At 54.7% G+C, this 26,220-nt stretch overlaps 1 protein-coding gene across 1 annotated transcript; it reads right to left on the bottom strand.

Annotated features, from left to right (window-relative positions):
- TBC1D10A (TBC1 domain family member 10A) lies at positions 1-25,691 on the bottom strand. Its single transcript, XM_079763244.1, has 9 exons — positions 25,389-25,691; positions 9,326-9,425; positions 5,315-5,422; positions 3,309-3,415; positions 2,584-2,698; positions 2,439-2,504; positions 1,635-1,824; positions 1,384-1,538; positions 1-833 (listed from the first exon to the last, which is right to left on the bottom strand). Exons 1-9 carry the CDS (start codon positions 25,595-25,597, stop codon positions 357-359), a joined length of 1,527 nt encoding a protein of 508 aa, XP_079619370.1. The 5' UTR covers positions 25,598-25,691; the 3' UTR covers positions 1-356.
- Positions 25,692-26,220: the final 529 nt, after the last annotated feature.

The following is a 26,220-nucleotide window of genomic DNA, read 5'->3' on the forward strand; positions in this document are numbered from 1 at the left end:
TCTCTATACAAACGTGTTTATTTCTGTACAAAACCATGTTTCTATTTTACACAAAGAGTACCCCACCGTGCACCCCACCCTCTCCCCTCATCAGTGCCCTAGCCCTGGGGGGCATCCCCCCAAAAGAGGCCTGAGTGAGGCCCTCACTTCTGCCTGCCCCAGCTGGGTCGGCCCGAGCTCCACTCTGGAGAAAATAAATAAGGAGGCTCAGGCAGAACCTGCACTGGGCCAGCCAGACTCTGCACCCAGTAGCCAGGCAGCCGGACCCTCAGGGGGTGGGCAGGCCCTGGAATGTGTCAGTCCGTGAACCATGTAGGTGTGTGGAGACCCCGCCCTGGAGGCCTGAGATGCCAGGGTTACAAGTAGGTGTCCTCACTCTCCTGGGACACCAGGCTCTCCTGGGAGCAGTGGTGGGCTGAAACCGGGGGAGCTGAGTCCTGAGGGGATGGGTCCTGGTGGACTGGGTCCTTCGGGGGCACGTCCTGTGGAGGACATGCATCTCCGCCAGCAATCGCCATCTTGGCTTGCCCTGGCTTTGGGGTCTTGTCCAGCTGCCCACTCGCCTTCTCCTGCTTCTGCTGCTCCTTCGGAACCTGCTTGGGCGGCTTGGGCTTGCTTTTGGAGCCAGGGAGAGGGGCATCAGGGGGCAGACGGATGGACGGTGAAGGTTGCAGGGTGGGCCGGGGGCCTGGTTCTGCCTCCAGGATGGCCTTGGCACCATGCAGCCTGGGTGGCGAGCAGCACTGCAGTTCACCGCGCGTCTCCTGCCAGCGCCGTAGTTGGATGAGGTGCTCACGCTCAATCTGGCGCTCTGTCACTGGCAACTCGATCACCTGTGGGAGCAGTGACAGGCAGGTGGGCACCAGGAAGAACCTTCCCCTCTGCCTTCCAGCTGGGTCCCGGCTCTGCCTTAGAGTCTCCTAGTCCTGGTCACTAAAGGCTGACCATAGGAAGAATGAAGGTCTGGCCCTGTGGTGGTCACAAGTCCCCTAGCGGTGGTGAGCCAGGCACTTGAGACCCGCTGCCCACACTCATGACTCCACTCGCCTAATTATGTGTCAGCTAATTACAGCCCCTGAGAGAGAAAAATCCACAAAAGAAAGGAAAAAGGGAAATTAAAGCCAAAGTCGTGGCTGTGGCACCAGAGGAGGAGAGGTGACGGGCTGCAGCTCTTCTCATTGCCAAGAGGTCCAGAACGGGAAGGCCCCAGACTTAGGCCTCTGTGCCCCTCTTCTCAGTCAGATAGAAGGATGACATCTACCATACCATGCTGGTCTGCTGGGCACCAATGGCCCACCCTCAGGAGCAGGGGGCTACAGGCTTCCCTCTGAAGGGCCCGCATGTCTCCCCCTCCAAGGGGTGAGGGGAAGGTGTGGCCCGCACCTCCTGGACCAGGAAGGCCTCCTGCATGATCTTGGGGCTGAGGCTTCGCAGCCGCTCGATAGTCTCGTACTGGCCCTGGCAGGCCTTGAGCTTCTCCGGGGATCCCAGCGCATGCTTCAGCAGCACCAAGCCCACCCGGAAGATGATCTTGACTCCTGTATGGGGGAGCAGGCAGTGAGTGCAAGAGGGCCGTTGGGGAGTTTCTGAAAATAGAGATCCCCTGTGGGCTGCACTCGAGCTCAACCTGGTACCTTCGCAGAAAAACATGTCCCAGACGCGCAGCACAGAGCTCCAGGGCAGGGTGCGGGCGAAGGCACACATGAACCACTCTGTCATGTAGAGCAGTGGGTCGATCTTCTGCCGGCTGAGGTGCTTATGGGCCACAGGCGACACCTTCTGTAGCAGAGAGAAGAGGATCTCCCCATCCAGCTGGATTGCCTCCTGGGGGAACAGTGAGACCATGACCATGGACCAGCACCAGCCAGGCAGGGACTACACCCAGGCCCCAGCACCAGGCAAGCATTCATTCATTCCTCAGGTGGCTACTCCTACAGGGAGTCAGCCTCCTGCTGGATTCTGGGATACAATGATGAGCCAATAGACACCCAGTCCCCCTTGTGAGCATGTAGTGAAGACATGAGTCACAGGAGCAAACAGACGAGGGGGAGCGGGAGGGGGACTGAGTGCCTAGAACATGGCAGGAACAGGAACCTGGGTGAGCATGTGCCAGAGTCCCACTTGTAAGGGTCAAGGAAAGCTCCCTGAGGGCAGAAAGGGGGAGTTATGAGAAGGCAGGGAAGGAAAGGGACAGAGGTTTAAACCTGTGCCAAGGTCAAGGCAGGAAGGCACATGGCACACTGGAGTGGCCAGACAGCTGAAGGCTGAGATGGAAACAAGTGTGGAACCGATGATGCTGGAGCCTGGGAGACCTGGCCCTTGCAGGCCTGGGGACTTAGCTTGAAAGCAACAGAAGGCTGAGAAGGTTTCAAGCAGGGGCAGGAGTGCCTGTGGAGAGAGAGGCTTGGAGACAGGTCCTGGGCCCAGCAAGCACTCACCAGTTTCTCGCTGTAGTAGCCGGGCAGGTACTTCTCACAGATCTGCACCAGGCACCAGAATGCTTGCTGTGGGTGAGAGAGACATAAGGCCTTGCTGCTGGGTGTTCCCTGCCCGCCCGCTCGCCTGCCCAGGGCCTGGTGGTACCTCAGCAGGCATGTGCATGAGCAGAACAGCGGCAATGGGTGCCTGGGCCTGGCAGTAGCCCTCCTCAGGTCGGTACAGCGTGTAGGCCTTCAGCACACGAAATAGGTCCTGCTGACTGTAGAAATGCCAAGCATTGCAGGAATGACAGGTGTGACTCTGCCCCCCACTGCCCTCATCTGGGCCGCACTAGACCAGACCTGTCTCAGAATTTGTACTTCTCTGGAGAGGGGACGTGACCTGGTTGTGGTCACGGAGGGGTCAGTCTCCCATTGCAGCACACAAACTCTCACGTGGCCAGAGGATGGAGGAAGAAAAGGGCTTCCCCACTTGATAGGTGAGAGCAGAGCCTCAGAGAAAGCAGGGGGCACCTCAGCCAGCCCACCTTTATCCCAGGTATCTGTCTTGGTCCCCTGGCCTGCCACCTCACTCCCTACATACCCCTGTTCACCCCACTATCTCTAACACTCTTTCTCCCCACTAAAACCTGTTTCCAGAAGATGATCAGGCCGGGCAAGTTCTAACACTCTGTGGAGTAAATGATGAAAGTTGCCCCAGAGGTAAGAGATGCTAAGAGGACCATCAGACCCAAACCAAAGAAGGAAAACTCTAAAAGTATAGTTTTAGCTCCTGGGCCCCATAATACCCCCAAACTCAGTTTACCTCCTCTGGCTCCTGAGGGACAGGGCCTAAAGCCACTACCAGACCACCACACCCAGCCTGCTTACCCATGCCCTCCCCGGGACACAAACATCTCGTGGAAAGGGAACTGCCGGTGCAGGTCACGCTCGATCACGTCCAGCCACTTGGAGTCCCCAGGGGACATATCCAGCTCCTGGAAGCAAGGTCAAGGGGATATATTAGGAGTTTGGATGGCTAGGATGATACAACTGTCCCAAGTATTGGAGAGCCCCGCGCCAGGAGCAAGGCCACCCAATCCCATCATGGACTGGGCCTTCCGCAGGACAGGTCAGGAAGCCCAAATGAAAAAGCCTGGGAGGGGCAAAGAGGCAAGGGTGGGGAAGGACCCTGGAAACCCTGAGGGGTGATTCTGGCTCCAGGAAGACCTGTGCGGGTAAGAATGTCCATCATAGCCGTAGCTGGAAGTAACGTCTAGGAATTTCATTCAGGACTCACCTTATGTCACATCCTTAAGATGGCAGGCTACCATAAAGGTCCTATCATCATACTGTTCACAGATGAGGGCCAGAGAAAAGCCATCTGCCCAGGCTTTGTGATTAGAAAAATGGTGGCGTTGCATTGGGCCTGGAAGCTAGGTTGACTCAGAGCTGTCAATCCCAACTCTTCTGCTACCTGTCTCCCTGTAGGGAAGGTGTGGTGTGTGTGTGTGTGTGTGTGTGTGTGTGTGTGTGTGTGTGTGTGTAAGAGAGAGAGAGAGAGAGAGAGAGAGAGAGAGAGAGAAGGAAGATTGGAGCTGATCACATGTCTTCCTCTTTGTTTTGGTCAAGAATCCCGTCTCTCCTGCTCTCCCTAGCACTGAGCTCCCACCATCAGCAGCCCGGGGCAGAGGCAGGTGTGCTCACAAACCACTGTTCCAGCCCCTAGGACGGCCTCGGGGACCCACCCTCTGCTTCAGGACATCTTGAAGACCTTTCTTAGCAAATCTACCTTCTTCCACAAGCAACCTTGAAGACCCCACAGGGGTGGCCCTTTCCTCTCGATACACCACTCAACACACACATAATGCACACACAGCTCTGTGCTCTGCTGCTCACACAAGTTGCACTCACAGTTGCTAACAGGAGGTTGGCCAGGATGCCCAAGCTCTCAGATCTCATGCGGTACCTCTGACGGTCAGAAGTAAGCTATGGATTTAGGTGGGGCTCCCCCTCTGTCCAGGATGCAGCTCCCTGAAATTGAAGGTATGTAGCCACATTGGGAGTAAGACCCTGAAATTTAGAGGCTGCTTGAGTGGGGCCAAGTATTGGTATCCAGTCCAATTGCCCTAATTCAGAGCTGCCCCCGGGCAGACACCCCACCAGACTTCCTGACCTCCAGTGCCAAGTGTTGCCTGCAAACATCTCTCACCCTTTCCAAGTAAACAGCAGACACTCCAGGCTGCCCTGCTCTGCCCACCGTTCTCTGGGAACAGTGTTCACTGAAGCAAGAAGTATGTTAACAGCTCTCTCACTGTCTTTCTGTCACCAGTCCCAAGAGCCAGGGAGAAACCCAAATGGGTTTCTGGTAGGTAAACGGGGGTAACCCCAGGAAAGCCAACTGCCTCCCACAGTTTGGAGCAGGCTAGAGGAGCTGCCCAGCCCAGGCAAGCCCAAGAAGCCCCATGAATGGAGGGTGTTCTTATCCTGGCCACTAAATGGCTTCTGACCCCTGATATTAATGTGTCTCTGCCATCCCCAGGCTGATAACCCCACAAGCAACACAGCTGGGGTTGGATGAGACAAGAGAAAGAGTGGAAGATGGGAGGCCAGGCAGACCCCCGAAGGCCCTAAGCACAGGGCCCAAGGCAGTCAGGGCACTGGTCTAAGTGTCCCTTCCTGATAAACAAGAGCTGGGAGGGGCCCACTGAGCCAAAGAAAGCAAACCTGAGTGATTGTCCAGAGAAAAAGCTGGAATGGGCAGTCAAGTACTTGGTGGGTGGTTCTAGCCATTGCTCATAGTGCTGAGGTCTGGGTGAATGCGTGGAGGATCACGGCCATGGGGAACATGCCAAGAGAGGAGGAAGGAAGGACAGGGTGGAGGAAAGGCAACTCACATCAAACTTCCCAGGGTTCTGCTGTAGCTTCACCTTGCCTCCTGACAGGTACTGCCAAGCACGGCCCCGCAGAGAAGGCGGGATGCCCTTCTGGCACCGCAGACGGATCTGAAAGTGAAAAAGAGGCATGTGCCAATGCATCCTCCCAGCAGCTCCCTGGAGGCTTTGTGCCAGCCCAGCCCCTCTGCTGGGCATGGCAGGCCCTCAGTGAGCACATTCGCAAGGGGAGAAAAGAGGACTTTCCTACTATTGCTACAGGCAGATCCAATGATTGGGGGAAGGGGTGGCTGCAATTAACTGTGCTGCCACCAGGTGATGGCAGAGTCCTCACATCCCCCAGTCCAGTGACAGTGCAGGTATTCCTGAGGTCTACCACAAATTCTGAATCCGTATCACCATTTTCGGAATCAAAATGGAACAATACAAGTTGGAGGCGCCCCATAGGATGTCACCAGGAAGGGTCTGCACAGTGCGGGGCACAGCTATAGCCACACGGAGGGTAGCTCATGAAATGACCAAGAATGTGGCTGGGACACTTTCATGGGGGTGTTTAAGTAGCCATGTAGCAGGACACAGCCAGCCTAGAGAGGAGAGATCTCAGCACAACTTAGAAGGAAGATCGGAGCTCATCACAATGGCTTCCTCCTTGTTTTGGTCGAGAGTCCCTGCCTCTCTTCTGCTCTCCCCAACCCTGAGCTCCCTCGATCAGAGGCAGCTAGCCCAGGTGCTAAAATGGCACAGGTCTGCCCCACCACTCAAGACCCGGAGAGGTGAGAGAGGAAGTGTTTGGGGTGGCACATGACTCAGAGCTAGTGTTCAATTCATATCCTGGCTATTTTTATCAGGACAAAAAGGCTTCCACTGCCAAAGCCCACTCTGAAAAGCCATCCTATCTTTCACAAATGGGGAAAATGAGGCAAAGAGTGGGAAGAAGAATAAGGTCATGCTGTCAGAGGTGACCACACCATAGAGGACCCCACTAGCTCCTAGCTATACTACCCAGGCTAGAGGGATCCAGTCCCGTGCACTTTTGACCTCACTGGCCTCTCAGAGCCAGGCCGGAGGCAAGCTCACCCTGGGCTTAGGAATGAATGAGGCTCTGAGGCAGCTTCCCTGACCGTTAATATCAGAATGACACCACCTAGGATTCTATCAGAATGGGGTGAGGGGATCTTTTGGGTTAGGCTTGGCTCTTGGGAACCAAGGTCAGCCGTTGGAAACTAGCTCCGGCTCTTCAGGGCTCGGCTGGACTCTTTGAGGCTAGGCTAGTCTCTTAGGGGCTAGGCTTCGCCCTTCAGGACGAGGGTCAGCTCTTCAGGTCTAGCCTTGGCTCTTGGGGGGTAGGCTCCGCCCTTCAGCACTGGGTTTGGCTCTTGGTTAAAAAAAAAAAAAAAAAAAAGGAATGGGGGTGTGAGGGACCATGCCTAGTAGTCTATCTTCAATAAACGCTGGCTTCCTCTCCACCCCTCCATCCCAGGAGGATGCCTGACACAGGAGCTCCAGGGCCTTGGGATCACACCTACCTTCCCCTCACCTGGAAACCCCCTCAAACAATCCCACTGAAACTCTCAGAGGAGGGGACGCAGAAAGCCGGGCCTTCCTGATGACCAGCACAAACAAGAGAAAACTTTCCAAGGGTCAGAGAGAGTCAAGAACCAGGAAGGAGGCGAGGCTGAGGGCAGTGGGGGAAGAGCAGAGGAACTGGTCACAGGAGCCAAACTGAAGCTTCTGGGACTGCCTGCAAAGTGGGGAGAGAAAGGGAGCGGAAGGGAACTGCCCCAGACTCTGGGAACAGTTTCCTCTGCTGTGGGACAAGGGTCTCCTTAAGGAAGCCACTTGGTCTGGGCAGGTTTCGACAGAGGGATGTAGTGTAGCCCAGAGTCACAGGCCTTCAGGCTCCCCTCGGGGTCATCAGCTGAACCAGCCCCCCATCATCACAGCCCTGTCATACGTGGTCCGCCCCAGAAGCCTCCTGAACACCTTTAGCCCACTCAGGTTCTCACAGAGGCCACACCCTCGCTCAGGCTCAGGGCTGGGGAGCGAGACCCAGCAGTTCAGCTAGCCTTCCCCGTTGTGGCCTCTGGAATCCTCCTCAGCACAGAGGTGATCTCCACTGCCTACCTTAGGGAAGAAGGCAACGATGGGGATCAGTAAGGATAAAGCAGAAGAGAGTGCTCGGGTAAACAGAAAGCCTAACGGGTTCTCATTCTCAGAGCAACGCCTTGGGAAAGGAGGCCGCTGTGACTGCAGTGGGAGACCACTGCCTGCCTGCCGAACTCACAGTGCTCAGCAGAGCCATACGGGGCAGACGGCATTCTAGCCACAGGGCTGGGCCCCCTCCTGGGGACTCCGGAGAAGTCCAGGAGAAGTGCTGGTCTGAACACACTTCCTGAAACAGGTATTGCCCTTCCTGTGCCATGACTTCTTCACCACAGGGAGAGCCCAAGCCTGCAGTCAGGCAGGCAAACCTCCCAGGGCCAGTGTGGCCACAGCCGAGGGGGCAGGCGTAGAGCAGAAGGTTAGGGCCTCTGGGTAGGGGCGGGTGAGGCCTCCTGTGGTGGCTCCTGCTGGGCAGGGGTAGCCCTCAGCCTCTAACCACAGTGTAAGGGAAGCAAAGGGGAAGAGGAAGTGCTGCTGGTTGCTCTGCTGAGAGGAAGTCCCCAAGGCACCCCTCTGGAATCCCCATTTGCGAGGGAGGCTGCAGCAAGAAGTCAGAGCCACTAGTCACCACAACAGACAACGGAGGAGCTGAAGCTCAGGCAAGAGCCTGAGGGGAGAGGAGGCAGGAACACAGACCCCAGAGTCTGCCTTAAAAAATAAAACTTAAAAAAAAGAGAAGAGAAAGAGAGAAAGACATTCTAATAATAAGCAAAAAATGAGTGCCCTAATGCCCACATAGAACAGCAGGCAAGAGCCCAGGCCTAGCTGCACCTCTCTGCCCCCAGGCACGGGGCTGTACAGTCACCACCTCACAGGAGAGCCTGGCAACAGCACTGTCACTCCCACTTGACAAGTGAAACTGAGGCTGTCAGGGCGAAGTCACACAGCTAACCTTGGACATGAAGCGAGGAAGGCAGTGGGGCTGGGCCCCAGCTGTACCTGACCTTTGATCCTGAGCTTTCTGCTAGGCCCTGCAGCTAGCTGGGCCAGCCTGGACCACACCAGTGTGCCAGCTGATGACAGTGAGCCAGGGGCTCACTCTCTGCACTTGGAACTTATGCAGAGACCCCAGCTGTGAGGCTCTGGACAGACCTCCACTAGGCAGAGAGTAACTAGAACCTGCCAATGGGCCAAAATACCAATATACACACACATATAAGAGTGGTGGACATTCCTACCAGACAACAGAGTTGGTGCCTAAAGATAGCCGGACTACCCAGGCCACCCGCATTTTCGTTTTTATAAGACTACTAAACTGTGAGATTTCTTTCTTTTTGCTTTGGCCAGGAGGCAAAAGGAAACTCATCAAATTAATCTAGAGGGTGAAGAAATCCCCTTATTGTGGTGATAAAGAGCATAGGCACTAAAATTATTAGATACCGGGGTTCAAAGTTTAGTTCTGCAGGTCATCTGTAAAGTGGGGATACCACTACTACCAACCTCACTGGACTGTTGTAAGGATTACCCAAGTCAAGTGTCCAGCACACGACAAACATTCAACAAGTTAGCTATGGTAAGTACTATAAAGTCCTCCCCAGACGTAAGCAGCAGTCAGGACTCCCCCAGGAGGGGGTGGAGGAAGGCTGCCTATGAGGGCTTTTAGCTGAGAGCAGCTTTGAAGTTTGATTCCAGGACAAACTGCATGAGTCTGAAGTCATGTGGGAGGACCAAGCGAAGGCTGGGCACTGCCCTCCAAACAGCTTCTGCTCCCACTGCAGACCTGGTAGATGGGGCACGCCTAAGGCAGCTGGCAGCTGGCGAAGCCCCTGCTCCTCTAAGCTAATACAGTTTCTCCCTCTTCCTCCCCCGGCTACTAACTCCCGGCCCAAGGCCCAAGGCTAGGCCCCTCACCTTTTTGTGCTTCTTGGCCATCCACTTGTCCCAGTTGTTGAGCATGTCCAGCCACTTGGACTCCCTCTGCCTCAGCACCTCCAGAGGGACTTCCTCCAGCCTGTGGAGCAGAGGGCAGGGCCGATGAGAGGTGCCAAGAGAAGCAAAGGCCTTGGCTTAGGCCCTAGCCAGCAGTCGTCAGTCCTTTCTTCCCCCTGCCCTCCATCCCTGCCGTCCCCTTTGGGGCTGCTAACTCATGAATGTCCTGACACAGATGGGAGGAAACTCTGCCCCCTCCCTGAAAGGCATAGTCCAGAGAGACATCAGGTTCCAGTGCCTACTCCCCCAGTGTGTCAAGGGGCCAAGGGTCACCATGTCTTTCTGAGGCAGAGGCCGGAGTGCCTGCATTTGTGCACCAAAGCAAAACATTCCTGTTCTAGATCTGTCTTGATAAATGAGCCTCTTCAGAGGGCCTTCTTGCAAAGTGCAGCGCTGGATGAAAAAACTAGTCTAACAAGTACAGAAATAACATGCTCACCTCTTCACTCCAGCAAAACTAGTTACTCATAGTTTCCCCAATTACATCCTGGCCCTTTCCCACCTTCCAAACTTTGCTCATGCCAGTCCTTTTGCTGGAATGCTCTCCAAGTTGTCTCTACCAATCAAAATCCTACACACACATCAAAGCCCCAACAAACACCACCTGTATTTGTACATCCATCTACCAACTGCGCAGCTATCACAGCTGTGTCGGCATTGTGCTAGGGCCAGGGCATCTGGGCAGGCTGTGGGGAAGCACTCATGTGACCAGACCGAAGTCCTGGACCTCATGGCATTAACATCCTACTGGCACTGAATGCTCAGTGGGGAGAAGACCTTAGCATGGAGATCCATCCGCCCCAGGCAGGCAGGCAGACATGCACCAAAGCAGCTGAGGCAGGCTGGGGTAGGAATCCCTGGCTTTGCCAGAGGTACTTCGAGTGAGTGGGTTTCCTCTAAGCAGTGAGTCTCCAGGAGGGGCAATGAGAAAGAGGAGACTAGCATTTTTGTCTGAGTATTTACATATGTTTTACTACTTAACCTATAGAGCACTATCAGTAAAACAACAACAAAATGTATATGTATACCTCTCTATACACACACTCTCTTATTCAAGTTATTTTTAAAGTGGTGGATTATGGATCTTTTAAATTTCCTTTTTGGGCTTCTTTTTTTCCCCCAATTTAAAAAAGTACTTGACAATACTGAGAAGTAAGCTCTCCAGAGAGGACATCTTGCTCAGAGTGAAACAGAAAATCAGTGGAAAAACCCAGACTCAAACCCAAGTCAGATGCTAGCCAAGAGCCTGCACTCAGTCCTGCCTGACCTCCCAGAAAGGAGAGCAGGGGCGAAGGCATGGGGCGACTGGGAGGAGGCTCTCAGGAACAGGACATGGTGAGGCCAGGGCTTGGCCCAGGCCTCAATTCTGATTCTCGCTCTGCCGGAAGGAAACGCACTGCTGACTTTTACTGGTTAGAAGAGCAGAGGGAGGAGCCCTGGCACAGCCGAGGCCTCTCACAAAAGGGCAGGTCCTCTTCTTCGGTGCCAGTTTTCTGGGGAACTGCACACGCCTGCGAAGAGCCTCAGAGCTGAACAGCTGAGGAAGGACGACAACCGGAGGCGAACCTGGCCTCCTAGACACACTGACACTGGCCATCCCGGTCTTAAACCTCTGACCCTCTCACCACCTAGAGGCAAAATCAAGGCATGAGGACACTCCCCTTCCCTCCTTGAGAAAGAAAATCGGAGACCACACCTTCAGATCAGGTCCTGCAACCCCCAAGGGAGCGGAAACCAAAGAACCATGCATCACAAGCCATCCTGCCTTTCACCACCTACAAACCCTCAACTACACAAGTCAGAGGATGAGCCTCCTAGATCACTGAATGAAAGGGAGTGTCCACACTGAGTCAGTCAACAAGAAGTTTGGGCAGTCATGGATGTGGATCGTATCTGATCAAATTCCCCCTTTAGCAGATGAGAAAACTAAGGCTCATAGAGGGCAAGGCTTTCACCTGAGATGACCAGTTTTCAAAGAATTCCCACGTCATACATGCCTGTTTGACACCTCAGGTCCGTCTTTGTTGATAAGCTCTAATTGCAGGGCCTCAGAAATACCCACTTTTCCCAAATGCAGATACACAGGGGAGCACATTCAAGTTCTGGGTTTTTTTCTTTAACTGATGACAGATAACAGCTTTGGCAGTTTCAAAGCCCGAACATCAGACCGCAAACCGGAATTTCAATTGGGTACAAAACAAACGACCATATTTCCTGGATTCTAAGACACTACTGATTTTAAGCTACACCATGGATTTGGCAAGATTTTCTCAGAAATATTAAAAAAAAAAAATCAACCACTACTTTAAATGTACATGTCAATGGAAAGATTCTGTTTTGATTTTTAAAACCTTAAACTGAAAAGATTTTGAGGAATTATGGTCCTTTGAATGCCTTCTCCTCCAACAGCAGAGGAGCTGAACCCACCTGGAGGTGGGGAGAAGGGAGACACTGCAGGTCTGGCTGTACCCAGCTCTCAGCACAGCGCATGCTCTCTAACTGCAGGCAGACTTCTTTATGCACAGGATGCACCCTGAAGAGTTGTAGGCTATCTATTTATTAAAAGTCAGAAGGGTCGTGTATCTTTTAGTCCAATCAGTGAGGCCCTCAAAAGGCATCTGATCAAACTGCTGTCTGATATAGGAATCCCTTCCACAACAGGCAAGTCCCTTGCCTTCTCTGAGCCTCAGTTTCCCTGTAGGATTAGGTGGTCTGCATTGTGAACTGACCCTCGAAGGGTGCCCAGAAAGGAGCCATGAGATGAAGTTGAGGCCAGGCTGTCCCTGCAAACAGCATGATGGGATAGAGGCCTTGAGGTGGCTTCTCCCGATTGTGAGAGGAGAAGGTGAGCCAATTTCTAGTGACTGGGAGCTGACCGTGTGGCCAGTTTAAGGGACCAAATGGTCCATGGGGATGCTTCAGGTCTGAGGGCTTCACTCACCCTTCAGAAAACCCCTCTTACCTTAAGGTGGCCTGAAGGAGTCTGCAACCAAAAGAACCCTAGCAGCCCAGGTTAAAAACTGGGGCCCTAGCCGGTTTGGCTCAGTGGATAGAGCATCCGCCTGCGGACCAAAGGGTCCCGGGTTCGAGTCTGGTCAAGGGCACGTATCTCAGTTACAGGCTCCTCCCCGGCCTGGGCCCAGGTCCGGGCTCCTGCAGGAGGCAACCAATCAATGTGTTTCTCTCAATGTGTTTCTCTCCATCGATATTTCTTTCCCTCTCTCTTCCACTCTCTAAAAATCAATGGAAGAATATCCTCGGGAGAGTATTAAGAAAGAATAATAAAATAAAATGAGCAATTCATTACCGGAACTTGCTCATACTGCTCTGCACTATCCCTCCCTCACTGGACTGGGTGTTAACTTCTGTAGCTCGCACCATGCACCTCGCAGGTGTTCATCAGATGCCTGCCTGGGTTTCGCCATGACATCATTACTTTCATCTGCACTGCATTCGGGGCTACAAGCCACTGCTGCCTATAGAAATTTTATTTGTGCCCCTAATAGTGCAGTGAGGTGGATCCCTCATGGATTAATTACTATTTCCATTTGACCCATGAGAAACTTGACCCAATCAGAGAGGTTGTATGACTTGGGCAAAGTCACAGAGCTAATAAATGGCAGGAACCAGGACTTCCCCTCTGCCACAGTGACTCGTGCACTGCCTCTGACTCCCTTGGGAGGGCTGTGGGGAAAGAAGGCTGTTCTAAAGATGCTGCCGTAGAGCTCTAGCTCTGGGCCCCAAGTCCCTAGAGACAGTCTAACCCCCTCCCCCTGACCGCCCCAGTGAGTGGTGTGCCCATATCTAGCAATGCTCCGTGAGCTCAATATGATGAGTGGATGCAGCTTTCAGGCAGACCCTCCGTTGGAGACAGCAAGCCTGGGCAGTGTTCCATTTGCCAGCCGCCCTCTCCTGAGGGAGAGCGGCACAGAGGAGGCAAAGGGGGGCTGCCAGGAAGCCCCTGGTCCCAGGTTCTGTTGGGCTCTTGGGCTGAGCTAGGCTTAGCGGTGCTGTGCTATGCCATGGCCCAAGGTGTCAGCGCACACCACTGACTCCATTTGCTCTGTAGGCTCTCAGTCCCCTAGCCTTCTCCCCAAACCCAGAGGTTGGGGGCTTCTAGGAGCTCAGAGACTGTTTCCCAAGGCTACTGAGACCCCAAGGTGGGGTTCCTGCTTGCCTTGTCCTTCTAGCTGTCTGCTTTCTGCGCAGGCATACCACAGCCCTTCTGGTTGGCAGGCTCCCCTGACTTGGAGGCAGGTCCCTGTGCCCATGACCCCTTTATGTGGCGGAGGAAGATAAACCTAGGTCCCAAGGAACCAATCTAAGCCCTTCCTCCAAGCTTTACTCTCCAAAGGAAGAAAAACACAGCCCATCAGAAAGCCAAGGTCACGGGCCAAAAGGGTTGATCCTCCTCATCTCAACCACTGCGGAGGCCAAACGGGGTGCGGGGGAGAGTGAACAGATGGGGACTTTGAAGCCTCCCAACCTAGGCTTCCATTGCAGATCCTCCACCTGAGACCATGGGCAAAATACCTGCCCTCCTTAAGTCTTACCTTTATCTTTAAGTGGGACCATTACACACACCTCACATTTTATAGGGCTTCAATGAGGAATAAATATGTAAGAGCCCAGCCTGGTGGGTGGCCAGCGAATAGTATTTGCAGCTTACCTCACACTTTCACATCCCTTTTCTCACCTGACTGGTCCATATACACAGCCACATACGCATGCGCAGGGCAGGATTCTCCTCATTTTACACAAAAGCAATTGAGGCCCCAAAAGATTAAGGAATTTATTTAATGACACACACGCTCTAATTCCTGGCTTGATCCCAGCTCTACCACTTCGTGGCTGTGTAAAGGGGCAGACAGCTCCACTCTCTGAGCCTCGGGTTCCCCTTCTGTAATATGGGGACAATGCCACCTTCTCGAAGGGCAGTGGTGAAGATCACACGAGACAGTAAGAGCTGACACATTCCCAGCACTGGCTGTCTCCTGGCTCTGCCAAGCACTACACAGGCACACAATTCCCCAAGGAAGCCTTCATTATCTCCATTTAACAGACGAGAACACTAAAGCTCAGCAGGGTTGAGTAATGTGCCCAAAGTTACACAACCTGGAAGTGAAAGCTGCCACTTGATCACTAAACTGTCCAATAAAGAGAGAGTGCCCACATATAACACCGCTTCAATACCTGTCACATCCCCTTCCCTTCTCCTGCCCTCCCCAGTAGAGAGCCGCTTCCCTCTGAGCAGAGAAGGGCAGGAGTGAGCAACATGAAAATGTGGAAAACTGAGAGAGAACATGGACAATCACAGATCCAGGGAACAACAGGGTCCCCTCTCCCACCAGGAGCTAGAAAAAGAAGTGAGGATAAACAAAGAGCTGACCTACTTTGCCCACTGGGCAACAACTTCTGGAGTTCATTAACCTAAGACTCGGTAATGACTGACAGTATAAATGGCTTTTGTGCCGGTGCCACAATAACCGATCACAGGAAACTGGAAGGCGAGAGAGGATGTGTTGGTGGTGTGCAAATGGCCACAGTGAGGGCTGGGAGGCCTGTAGCCCAGAGGCTAAGTGATCTGCCCAAGGCCACGCTGTGAGTCAGTATGGAAAAGGAAGATGGTGGGTAGCAGCCTGGTGCTCCCTTCTGTGGTCTGGCAGCCCCTGACTTGGAGGCAGGGCAGTGTCCAGGCTCCCTGTCCGGGTGTGAGAGAGTCTGACTTGCTTCATTCCCCACCCCCACACGTCCCCACTCCCAATGCAAAGTAGTTCTGGGCCTGCCTCCCTTTCCCATACGGCAGTAGTTCTCAACCTTCCTAATGCCGCGACCCTTTAATACAGTTCCTCATGTTGTGGTGACCCCCAACCATAAAATTATTTTCGTTGCTACTTCATAACTGTAATTTTGCTACTGTTATGAATCGTAATGGAAATATCTGTGCTTTCCGATGGTCTTAGGCGACCCTGCTAGCGGTTCTCAACCTGTGCGGAGTTCCCTGGCTTTGCTCTTTCCAGCCGTGGGTCAGTGCACAATGGTAAACAGGTTCTCTTGACCCTTCACTGGCCTCGGTGCCTTGGGCCTCTGCCCAGCTCTCCACTCTGCTCAGCTTCAACACCCTCACCCCCACCCTGAGATTCAGATAGAAGAAATGGTTCCTTTAGGCACCCGCCTTGCTGGCTCATAAAGCAAGGACTCCCCCCTCCCCCACAGCTAGGGAAAGGCACTGACCAAAGCAGAAACCCCCAGACCAGCTCTCCCCGACAACTACAGGAAAGTGTGGGGACTATTTACAACTGAAGACATCCCTTCCCCAAGCCCCCATCCCTACCCGGGAAGAATGCTTGAAATTCCCCATCTGACAACTGGTTTCTCAGATCGAAATCTCACTGTGGGTACCTGCAGCCACCCTGATTCACGTAAGGCCCCTCACGCATCCTTACCAAATGTTTTGACTCACTACTTACATAAGGTCCCTCTTCTGCCCAGACTCCTTCAAGGCCCCCTACTGCCTTCCTTGTCCCACAGAAATTTCAGGCTACTCCTATTCCCTCTAAACATCCCTCTTCTCCGCCCCCCCCCATCCAAGTCCTATCTCTAGATAGCCCTCTCTGAGTTACCTTCCCTCACCCCTACCCCCACTCTTACTCAGTCCCACTCATCTTCTGAGACCTCATGCAGAACTTCCTCTCATCTCTACAAAGCCTTTCCTAACTACTCCAGGGACAAGTCACAATCAGCACCTCACTATATTCCATACACATCTCTCTAGGGGCTGTGTTCCAGGCCCTTGGTCTACAAATATGAGAAAATACATTCCTTGTCCTTGAGAAGGTCAATCTGGCAAAGGAGACAAATGTGTGAGTAAATAACTAGCACACATACAAGCGCTGTCACAGAAGCATGTAGCAGGTGTTAGGGGACTGCAAGGAGCCCCAGGGTGAGAGCAGGATGCTGAGGGAAAGCTTTAAGGGGAGCTGACTTTTGAGATGGTCCTTGAAGGGTGACAGGACATAGCCAGACTGAGAAAGGGGAAAGGGCACTCCAGGCGGAAGACCCGGCCTGAGCAAGCACAGCTAACAGAACAGGGCCCGGCTTGTCCGGGGAATGTGAGCAGTCCAGCAGAGCAGGCGCGGCTTCTCCACCCAACTGTCCACTCTGCTGAGGCAGCATTCCACAAAGTCGTCCCTGGGGCAGGGGCTCTGCCCGCCCCCTTCTCTGCCCCGTGTCCCGGGCCTAGAACAGAGCCTCGCTGGCTCTGTGTTGACAGATTCATTAGCTTTGTGACCTCGGCACTCAGTTTGTTTTCTCTGCAGGGAGACAGGAATATTGTCCTCCACCTTAAGATCAGGTGGGTAAAGCAGACAGTGCCTGATAAAGAGCGCTCCCTCTCTGGCCTGATACCAGCTCTGCATCTTCCTGGAAGCCCAGCACAGGACCGAGCACAGATGTACTTGATGATGGCCTTTTACAACATTATAACTCTAATATCCAATTAACGTAACCGAATGTCTGCTGTAACACTTACCAGGCACTTGCTATGCAGCAGACACGGTGCTCAACACTAACTCACACTATTCCATTCAATCCTGACAGGCCCATGGGAAGGTCCTGTAATTATCACTCTCCTCTGCAGATGAAGAAACTCGAGGTTCAGCCAGCCAGTCAGTAACTATCCGAGGCCCAAGGTGAGCAGAGGGCAGCTCTAGGAGGCGATCCAGCCCTGCTCCGCGCCTGCTCTATCGCTCGACTCCAGAACCGAGTGCTGCCCACCCGGCTGAGTGCACACCACCTCTGCTCCCAGGGAGTTTGGACCTTAGTGGATTCAGAGCCATAAACTGTGTGATGCTTGACAACTCATTTTGCCTTTCTGGAGTTTGGTGTCTGCCTCTGTAAAATGGGGGTCACAATGATAAGTAAGTCTCAGAATTAAACGAATTGAATGAGGTGGTGTCAGTGAAAGCCTGGTCCACCAGGCAGGCTTTCGTATGAAATGGCATTACAGTGATTATGCTGGGAGGATGGACGGGGTCACTCAGAGGCAGGCCAGGAAGGCCAGGATGAAAGTCTACAAAAAACACAGGAGGGTGGTGGGAATTATGAAATAAGCTCTGACTCCTTCCACAAGCGACTGCTACTACCCAGGAGGGCGTAGGCCCCAGGCAGCCTATGGCTGCATGCTTTGAGTGACTCTTTCAAGAGACCCACCTCTGTTCTCACTTCTGCTTTGTCTTCACAGGCCAAGGAGAAAATTAGGGCCCTCGGAGTCAGGGTCACCTGAAGACGCTGTTCCAAATGACTCAATGAGGAACTGATGGGGGATTTCCAACCTGCCCTGGCAGGCCAGAAAGCTCCAGACTACAAGCTGAGTGGTATCGGCTCCTGCTTCACCTCCAAGGCCCAAGGGTGAGTGGGCAGCAGAGCACACGGGACAATCTGGATCTTCACACCCATGCTTCCTTATTCCCTCACCATTATGCCAAGACCTGAAGTGAACCTCTGAGTATAATTCATACTCCAATTTTACGAGTCCCTATGCACCCTGGATCCCTTACTTTGTGGCAGAGACTATGCTTTACTAACGTTGCCTTCCTAGATCCTCATAACACCCCCTTCTCCCAATGCTACCACCTGGCCCATTTACAGACTCAGAGCGGTGACATGGCAAGAGAGTGACAGAGCCAGGACTTGAAGCCAGGTCTGCTGGTGTTCTGAACCCAGGCTCTCCCAGGCCCAAATTTGGGTTCTTTTTTGTGAAACCAAGACAGAGAGGGAAGGCAAAGCAGCAGCATCCTCCAAAAGTCGCTAGCCGGGAATGATCACTTCTGGACACACAGTCTCCAGAGCCCAGAGTGCACTGAGGAGGAACAACCGTTCTCGGCACTGTGTTCCTAGGCCCCTCACTACCCACCTGTTTCTGCCTTGTCTTGGGCTGTGAGCGGCTGTGTGTGGAGAATGGGACAGGAAGCATGTCATCCATTATGATAACTAAGCCAAAAAACCGACTCGAGGAGAAGAATAGATACTGAGGGCTGAGCTGAAGTCTTAAGGCTGGGACAGGGAGGGGGAGGAGAAGCCACAGGTGGCCACTGGCTTTGGTAAAACGAAAAATCGGAAAGGAGTAGTCCTTGGTTCCAGGCCCAGGTCCATCACTTGCTCAGTCTCAGTTTCCTTGTCTACAAACTGGGTCAAATAAAACTCACCCTGCTGATTTCCCATTGCTCCTGCAAGGGTTATGCAATGGGACTGAAAGCACTTTGCAGACCAAAGAACTAGACAAATCAAAGCATCTTTTGGTTTGATTACACTCCCAAAAAATATGAGGGCCACTGGCCCTACATACAGAGAGAGATCCTTTCACAAGAGGAACAGAGCATGCCAGGAGCATTGGCCTCAGTAGGCTGCGCCGTGACAACTCCTTGCATGTGTGTGGTACTGCATAAAAAACTTCTCGAAGCAGTTTTCGTATATTCCAAGGTCAGTTTCAGAATGTTAGAAGCAGAGGAACTATTCAACATCATCCCATTAAAACTGCCTCAGTTTATATCTTTAGAAAGCTTGAGCAATTTTCTCAAGGTCGCATAGCAAGTTGGGGGCCCTCTGAGGCCCTGGATGCAGGTCTCCTGACCCCCTGTTCAGCAGTCTTTGTTTACACTTGCTCCTGACCCAGTTATCTCATTTGATCCTCACAATCCTTCCACACACAGGCCATGCCTTTAACTACGTGTTCGATGTCTGACATCCTGCTAGGATCTAAGTTCTGGGAGGGCAGGACCAGGTCTGTATCCCCTAAGCCTAGCACGTGGTTGCACATACAGTAAGCGCTGAGTGAAAAACAGGGAGCATTAAGCCCATGGTCAGGTGAGGGGACCTGCCTAAGTTGCACACCCACAAAGGTCAATGGTGGAGCCGGCAGATCCCTTTCCCACTACTAGCCTAAGTCCACATTTCCAGCCAGAATCGCTCAACTCTGAGAAATGGCTGGTTGTGCTCCTAAGGGCTGAGGTGTTCGCCTTCTTAGAGGTGCTGGACTTGCTTCCACCCATCCCAGCTGAGGCACCAGCTCCAGGAAAACAATAATGACTCGAGGTGAGGTCAAGCCAACCCTCAGCTATCATCTGTTTCCCCTTGACCAGCTAATACTGTGCCCAAACCCCAAACCTACCCTCCCTGGCTGCACACCTCCCTAAGGTAGGTTTTCCATGCCCTTAGACCTTACTCCTCTCTCCTTGCAGCCTTCCTTGCCATCCAATATGTTTACTGGGCAGAGACCACAAAGCTCAGTACCATTCACCCACCCCCTCCCAACCAGGCCAGCTAACCCACTCTCCTACTGGAGAGAGACAAAGAACCCCTTGATGTGCCCTGGGCATGCCAGCCATGCCAGGCACCTTGGGGAGCCCAGGGCTGTGACAAAGCAGAGTCAACAGCAGCTTGCTGTCCACTATAGAGGAAGATCACAGTCATCCTTCCCTCCCTGTGGCCAGACCGCCCCCAGATGGGTTCTGTGCGAGTCCAGAGCCACTTCAGCCTGTCCCAAGCCTTCCCGGCTCCCTATCAGTCCACACAGCCAGTCAGGCACCAGGCCCTACTGATTTGCTGGCCTCTTCATTCTCATAGCTCCGGACCTCTTCCAGGCCTTTCCATAGCCCCTCTGCGCTGTCCCAAACTCTCCCAACTAGTCTCAAGACCATCTTCCATGCCAGCACCAGAATGACCTTGATGAAACATAGAAGACCTCAGTCTGCTATTCAAAGTTAGGCCTGGTCAGCCCAACCTACTTTCCTAGCCTCCTCTTGCTTCACATGACCCTCCGGCTTCCTGCTCTTCTTGTCATCTCTGCACACATTTCTCAAACTTTGTACATGATTCCCTCCCATCCAATGGAATGCCTTCCCTTGCTCCTTCTGAGCCCTGGATCAAATGCCACTTCTTTTTCTGGGCTCCTATAGGTGGAGCTGGCTGCTTCTTCCTCTATATTCCCAGAGCAACCACATACCTCAAGTATAGCCTTTACTGCTCAACATTAGAATGATTTGTGTGTGGTTCATTTTCCAACAAGGCTGTGAACCTCTTGAGGGCAACAAGGCATAGATATCGTGTTCAGTTCTGTATTCCTTGTCCCTATCACAGGGGCTGGCAGAGTAGGTGCTCAATAGATGTTTTGTAAATAAGCCCACTGCTAAGATGGATAAACTAGCAAAAGTAACCTTGGCTTTCTCTCCCAGGCTCCTGAGTCTGCTTCTATTTCCCTACCTGAAGAACAGTGAAGAGCTAAACCGTGAGAGCCTCTGAGGAGCCAGACAGGGCAGAGAATGGAGCACGGCGGGGTGAGAAGAAGGGAAAGAGGAAGATGAAGTCAAGAAAGCTAACGTTGGCAGCCGCCCTGAAATCGCGGATGGGGGCTTCTAAGCAGGTGAAGCATCGGGAGCACTGGTTTGCCAGTGGAGCAGGCAGGACTCCAGAGCTCGATTGGGGAAGGAGCATGAGCACCTTCTTTCCCCCACCCTAGTGGAAACAGACTGGGTGGCTGGACCCGAGCCAGGCCTCACTGGCCCTCTGGAGGTCCTGTTTCAGACACAGATGCTAGGAGGACAAAACATCAAGCAGGCCCCACCACCTTATCTCTTTCCCACAGCTTAGGATTTCCTAACAGGCGGACACACAGGCACCTTCCCAGGGTAGCAGCTGCTGCGCTGGCCCCCTCCTTCATCAAGTCGAGTCTTGTCTGAGGCTCAGAACACCCACAGGGCCACCAAACCGGATTTTCCTTTGAAGCTAGAGGATGAGAAGGAGGAGAGAAAATGGAGGGCCTGTGGTCTAGTCACAGGCCAGGGCCCACATGTGCAACTGCCTCTTTCCAGATGGGCCACCCAGGGGCCACTCTATTGCCAGCTCTATGCTCTCTGGGGAACTATACTAGTTCAAGAAAATAGGATGCTCTGAGCTTGTAAAGTGGAGAAGGTGGTGGGAAGGCAGGGAGGCAGGCTCTGGTCTGCCGAGAGGGCCCTGGCCATACCCCAACAAAAACCTGGCACAGATCAGACTATAAGGATGCCAATTAAGCCAATGATTGAGCTATGATTTACAAAGTCCCAGGGCTGCCGTAATTGGCTAGGGGTAGTGGGGGACCCAAGGGACGGGAGAACTGAATCAGCAGAAGACAATACTGCTGTTCCAGATGTTCCTCCCCTGGGCCCAATTCAGATCCTTCTCTCCCCTAACAGGAAGCCGACACCCACGGGATCCCAGAGAACATAGCTCCTCGCCTCATCTGGCCTGCTGCACGGAGCAGACAGGGTGGGAAGCTCCAGCCTCAGGCCAGTGCTGGCAGTCACATGGGAAAAGAAGAGGGAGGTCGGTATCTCCCTCGGGCCAGGTGGGCTAGTATCTGTATCTTTCTTTCCCTTCCCGACTACCTCCTCTATCCTACAAAATGGACACCCCCCGCCAAAACACACACACACACACACACACACACACACACACACACACACACACACCACAAAACAGGTCTGCTCTTCCCACCCCCAACGTTATAGGAATAGAATCCTGACTCCTCCCACCCTTCCCCGCTGAGGACACTCTCCTCCCCTTCTGGTCCTTCCTGGGCTTCAACGACCAGCTCCGTTCCCAGCCAAGCCAAAAGCACTCACGCTGCCAGCACCCCAGCACCCGTCCGTGTCCACGCCACCCACAGGGCCCGGCACTGGCTGGCTGCTTCCTTTCCTTTCCCCACTTACTGGCTTCTGCTCAAGAGCGGGTAGTGATCACCGCAGTCCCACCAAAGGTTCCCTGCAGAGGAAGCTCAAAGACGGAGAAGGGAAAGAAGGAGAAAAGGCCTAGGGCTAGGGACCAGTTCTGGGTTCAATTCCTGACGTTGCTCCTAATAGACTGAAGAGATAAGGCTGCAATCACTGCTCTCAGGACTCAGTTTATCAGTCTGTATGAGGACAGCCATCTCCAAGGTCACTTTCAGCTTTCTGACTTGAAATGTCTGTCAGTAAATGTCCTTCTGTAAATAAATATTAACTGAGCATTGACTGTGCTGCAGGCCTGCGGATAAAAGGTGAGTAAGTGTGGTGCCAGCCCTGAAGCGGATCGGTCTAATGAACTGGTCACGACCCACACTCCTCCACTGCTGAGGGAGTCAAAGGTGCTGAGCTGAGCCCGGGAAGGTGAGGGTCGGGAGGTTCCTGCTAGGAACCTTGTGTTCTACCTGTCCAGCACCTGATTTTCCGCTAGGACCATACACCGTATGAACGGACGGATGGTGGAGGCGGTGGGAACTGCCCTGACCTGGGAGTCAGAAACCCTGGCTTCAAGTCCTGGTTCTGCTAATATGCTGCGTAATATCAAGTAAGTGATTTTCCTCTCCGGGCCTCAGTTTCTTCATCTGTATAACGTGTAAGGGTTAAGGATCAATCTTAAGATCCCTTCCAGCTCAAAAAGTCTATAATTTTAAGATGCTCTCATGCCAGGCACCTGAGTGGGATAGCCTCTGACCTCCTTTTCTTCCCATACTCCCAGGCCCCCGACAACTGTCAAAACTGACCGTTTTGAGACAACCTTTGGCCCGGGATGCCTGAAATGGACCTTTAATCTGGAGTCAGAGTCCCGCCATCTCCACTGCAGCCACCAGTGCTAATGTTTCACTTCTCTGGAATAGCACATGGACTCCTAGCCCTCAACCACGAGACTGGGTTCAGGGCGGTCACCCTGAAACTTCGCATAACTTCCCCTCTCCGGCTGTGGGCAGGGACTTACTTTTGGCTTTTCTGGAACCACAATATAAAAAACGCAGGAAACATCAAAGCTTTCAGACACCAGAGATTTTAGGGTGACCAACAGGGTCAAGAAAGCGAGGCAGGGAGAGAGGAGGGGACCTGGGACCCCACCTCAGCCCAGGCCTGCAGACGCCAGCGCTGCAGAGGGAGTCTGCGAAGCCTGGGCCTGTGGTTGGAGGGTGGGGAGACAGATGTCTGGCGGCCTGGATGGGGACTACAGCCAAAGGGAGGTGCTCACTGGGGCCTCTCTGTCTCTGTCTACAAATACCAGAGGGACGCCCTCATTTTCCTCCTCAGTTTTCAGACCCTTAGAAGGGAAAGAAAGAAATCTAACATTTTCAGGGCCACTACTTGCGCCAGGTGCTGTGCTAAACCCCTTCACATACCTGATCGCATTTAACCCAGTCATCTTGGGAGGAGGCGTTCCTGTCGCCCTTCACAGAGTCAACAGGCTCAGAGATTCGGGATCTTGCCCAAGGTCACACAGCCAGGAAGTGTGAGTGCTTCCTCAGTCCCCCGTTCCCCACTACAGCACCCGGCTCTGTACCCTGAGGTCTGCTTACCCGCCTGATAAACACGCAGGAGGCTTTCTCATCTCCTAGAATTCACCAGCAAATCCCAGCTCTTCCCTCCAAGAACCCACAAACACAACTGGAACCTCCTTTCCCACTTCTCAAGACCCCATCCCTCCCGGGGTCCGGGGGCCTGGTGACTGCCCCTCAATTCGAAAATACACCTTCAGTCCCCTTTGGGTTCTCACAAGCCAATCCCCGGGGAACTGGGACAACGCGTCCAAACAGGAAGAGGGGGCTGAGTGAGGGGCGCTCTCTGAGTCCCGGATGGCCTGGGGTGAGCAATCGGGCAGAGGCTGGAGGAAGCAGCGCTCCTCGCCTTAGGGGAGGGGCCTACACGTCTCCAGAGACTGGGGAGCACCCCGGAAGTGACCTTGCCGGGGCTGCCCGTGTGGGGTGGAGTTCTCACACTTCCAGAAGTCGCCAGGGAGGCTGCAGGGGCCGTGGGTGGTCCCAACGGGTCGGAGCGGGGGAGGATGACCCCGGGGAGGAGGGTCCCGGCCGGCCGCAGTGCTGTGGGCCCCCACAGGTGACTTTAGGGGGCTGTCTCTGTTGCAGGGGAGGCTTGTCAGTTCTGTGCAGAACGCTGGTCTCGGGCGACAGGACGGCTGGGGTGGGAGTGGGGGGTCCAGAGTCCATCTTCCCTAAGGGGACGGTCAGCCTGTGCACCCCATCTCTCTTGAGGACGGGGCTCTGGGGGTTCCGTGGGGCCGAGTGCGGCTGCCCTGTTTGCCCAGCATGGAGGGAAGGCAGGTGGTGCTCCACGGCCTCCCACTCCCCAGGCTGACTGCGGCCGGCCGGGGTGCTCTGGGGGTCGGGGCCGGGATCCCGCTGGCTCCCCGCCTGCACCCCTGCGCCCGGTCTGTGTTTTAAGAGGAGGCGCCCATTTCCAGAGGATGCACAGACACGGCCGGCACTGGAGGTGAGGCACTGTCACCCTGTGGGTGCTGAAGGTGAGGCCATCTGCCACCCCCTTGGACAGGAAGAAATCTGCCTCTGCGGGGGGCAGGGGAGCACACTGGGACCCTCCTAGGAGGGGAGGGGGCTGTCTGTCCAGAGGTCTTTGTTTCTGTTCTGGAGCGAGAAGGGGGCAGGACAGTCTGTCCCTCTGACCTCTGCCTAAGATGTCCCGCTGGGGAGGGGGCAGAGAGGTGGGGAGGCAAGGGCGTCTGTGGTCCTGGGGGGGAGGGTGTGTGTGTAGAAAATGTCTGCTGGGGGAGGGGCAGCCATCTGTGAGCCTCTGGGGGGCGGGGGGCAAAGTCAATCAGCCCTAAGGCCCGGCGGCAGCAGTGATGCTGGGACAAGTGTCTGTCCTGAATCTGGGAGGAGGACCCAGTCGGCCCTCCCCGGGGGGCGGGTGGTTTGTGGGGGAAGGCGGGAGAAGGGGGGGTGGGATTAGCCTGTGGGTCAACCGGTCGGAAGTGGGTTCCCGGTGAGGGCCCGGGGCAGAATGGGGGTGGGGCGGGGGGGAGAAGGGGTCCGTAGTTCCTGGTTGGGAGAGGGACGTGTCGGTCGGTCCAGAGGGCGCTCGGTCCGCGTGGAGCCCACCCCCCGCCTTCCCCCGCGGGACCCGCACCCGGCCCGGCCCTCGGCCCCCGGCCCCCGGCCCCCGGCGCTACTCACGCGCCCTCGGCGCCCTGCGCGCCCACGATGAAGCCGAACTTGTCGATGCGGCGCTCGGCGAAGCCGTTGGCCTCTGAGTCGGAGCCGAGGGAGCTGAGCTCGTCGGTGGCTGCCGCGTCGGGGCCCGGGGCCAGGTTCTCGCGGGTCCCCGACAGGCTCCCCCCGGCCCCGGGCGACCGCGGCCCGTTCTCGCCAGGGCTCTTCGCCATCACGGCCGCGCCCGCCGCCTCAGCCTCAGCGGACACCTCGCCACCTCAGCCGCCCGAGCCGCCCGAGCCGCCCAGCGCCCAGCCGCCGCCGCCGCCCCGCCCACGCCCCGCACCCATTGGCCGCGGCAAGGCCGGAGGCGGGCCCTCCGGAGCCCTCCTCCCACACCCAATGGGCGACGCGGACCCCGGGGCCCGCCCACCTCCCCCAGGACGGCGCCAACAGGCCCGACGTGAGGAGGCGGGGCAGCCCCACTTCCCCCCCGGGGCTGCCAATCACCGGAGCTCACCTGAAAGCGTTCCTCTGGCCTTTCCGGGTTGGCCGGAGCCGGCTCTGTCTGTCACCTGTGAGGCCATTCCGGCCGGGGCGGCGGGCGTCCGCTGAGGATTCCGCATCTTCCCCCCGGCTCCTCGCGAGACACCGCCCCCCCCCCCCCCCCCAGGACGTGGGTGAGGATCATCTCATCTGCTCCTTTAGGAGGGGCTCTGAGGAGATTCAGGATGGGTTCGGGGACTGGCCAGGAACATGGAAGTGCGGCAGCCCCTTCCCCCTGCTCACTGCTTCGGGGGCTTTAAGTGAGCTCGTGGGAGACCTTTGGAGAAGAAGAACCAGCCCTGGCCGGTTC

Source organism: Cnephaeus nilssonii (assembly GCF_951640355.1).
Source record: "Cnephaeus nilssonii genome assembly, chromosome: 22".
Classification (NCBI taxonomy): domain Eukaryota; kingdom Metazoa; phylum Chordata; class Mammalia; order Chiroptera; family Vespertilionidae; genus Cnephaeus; species Cnephaeus nilssonii.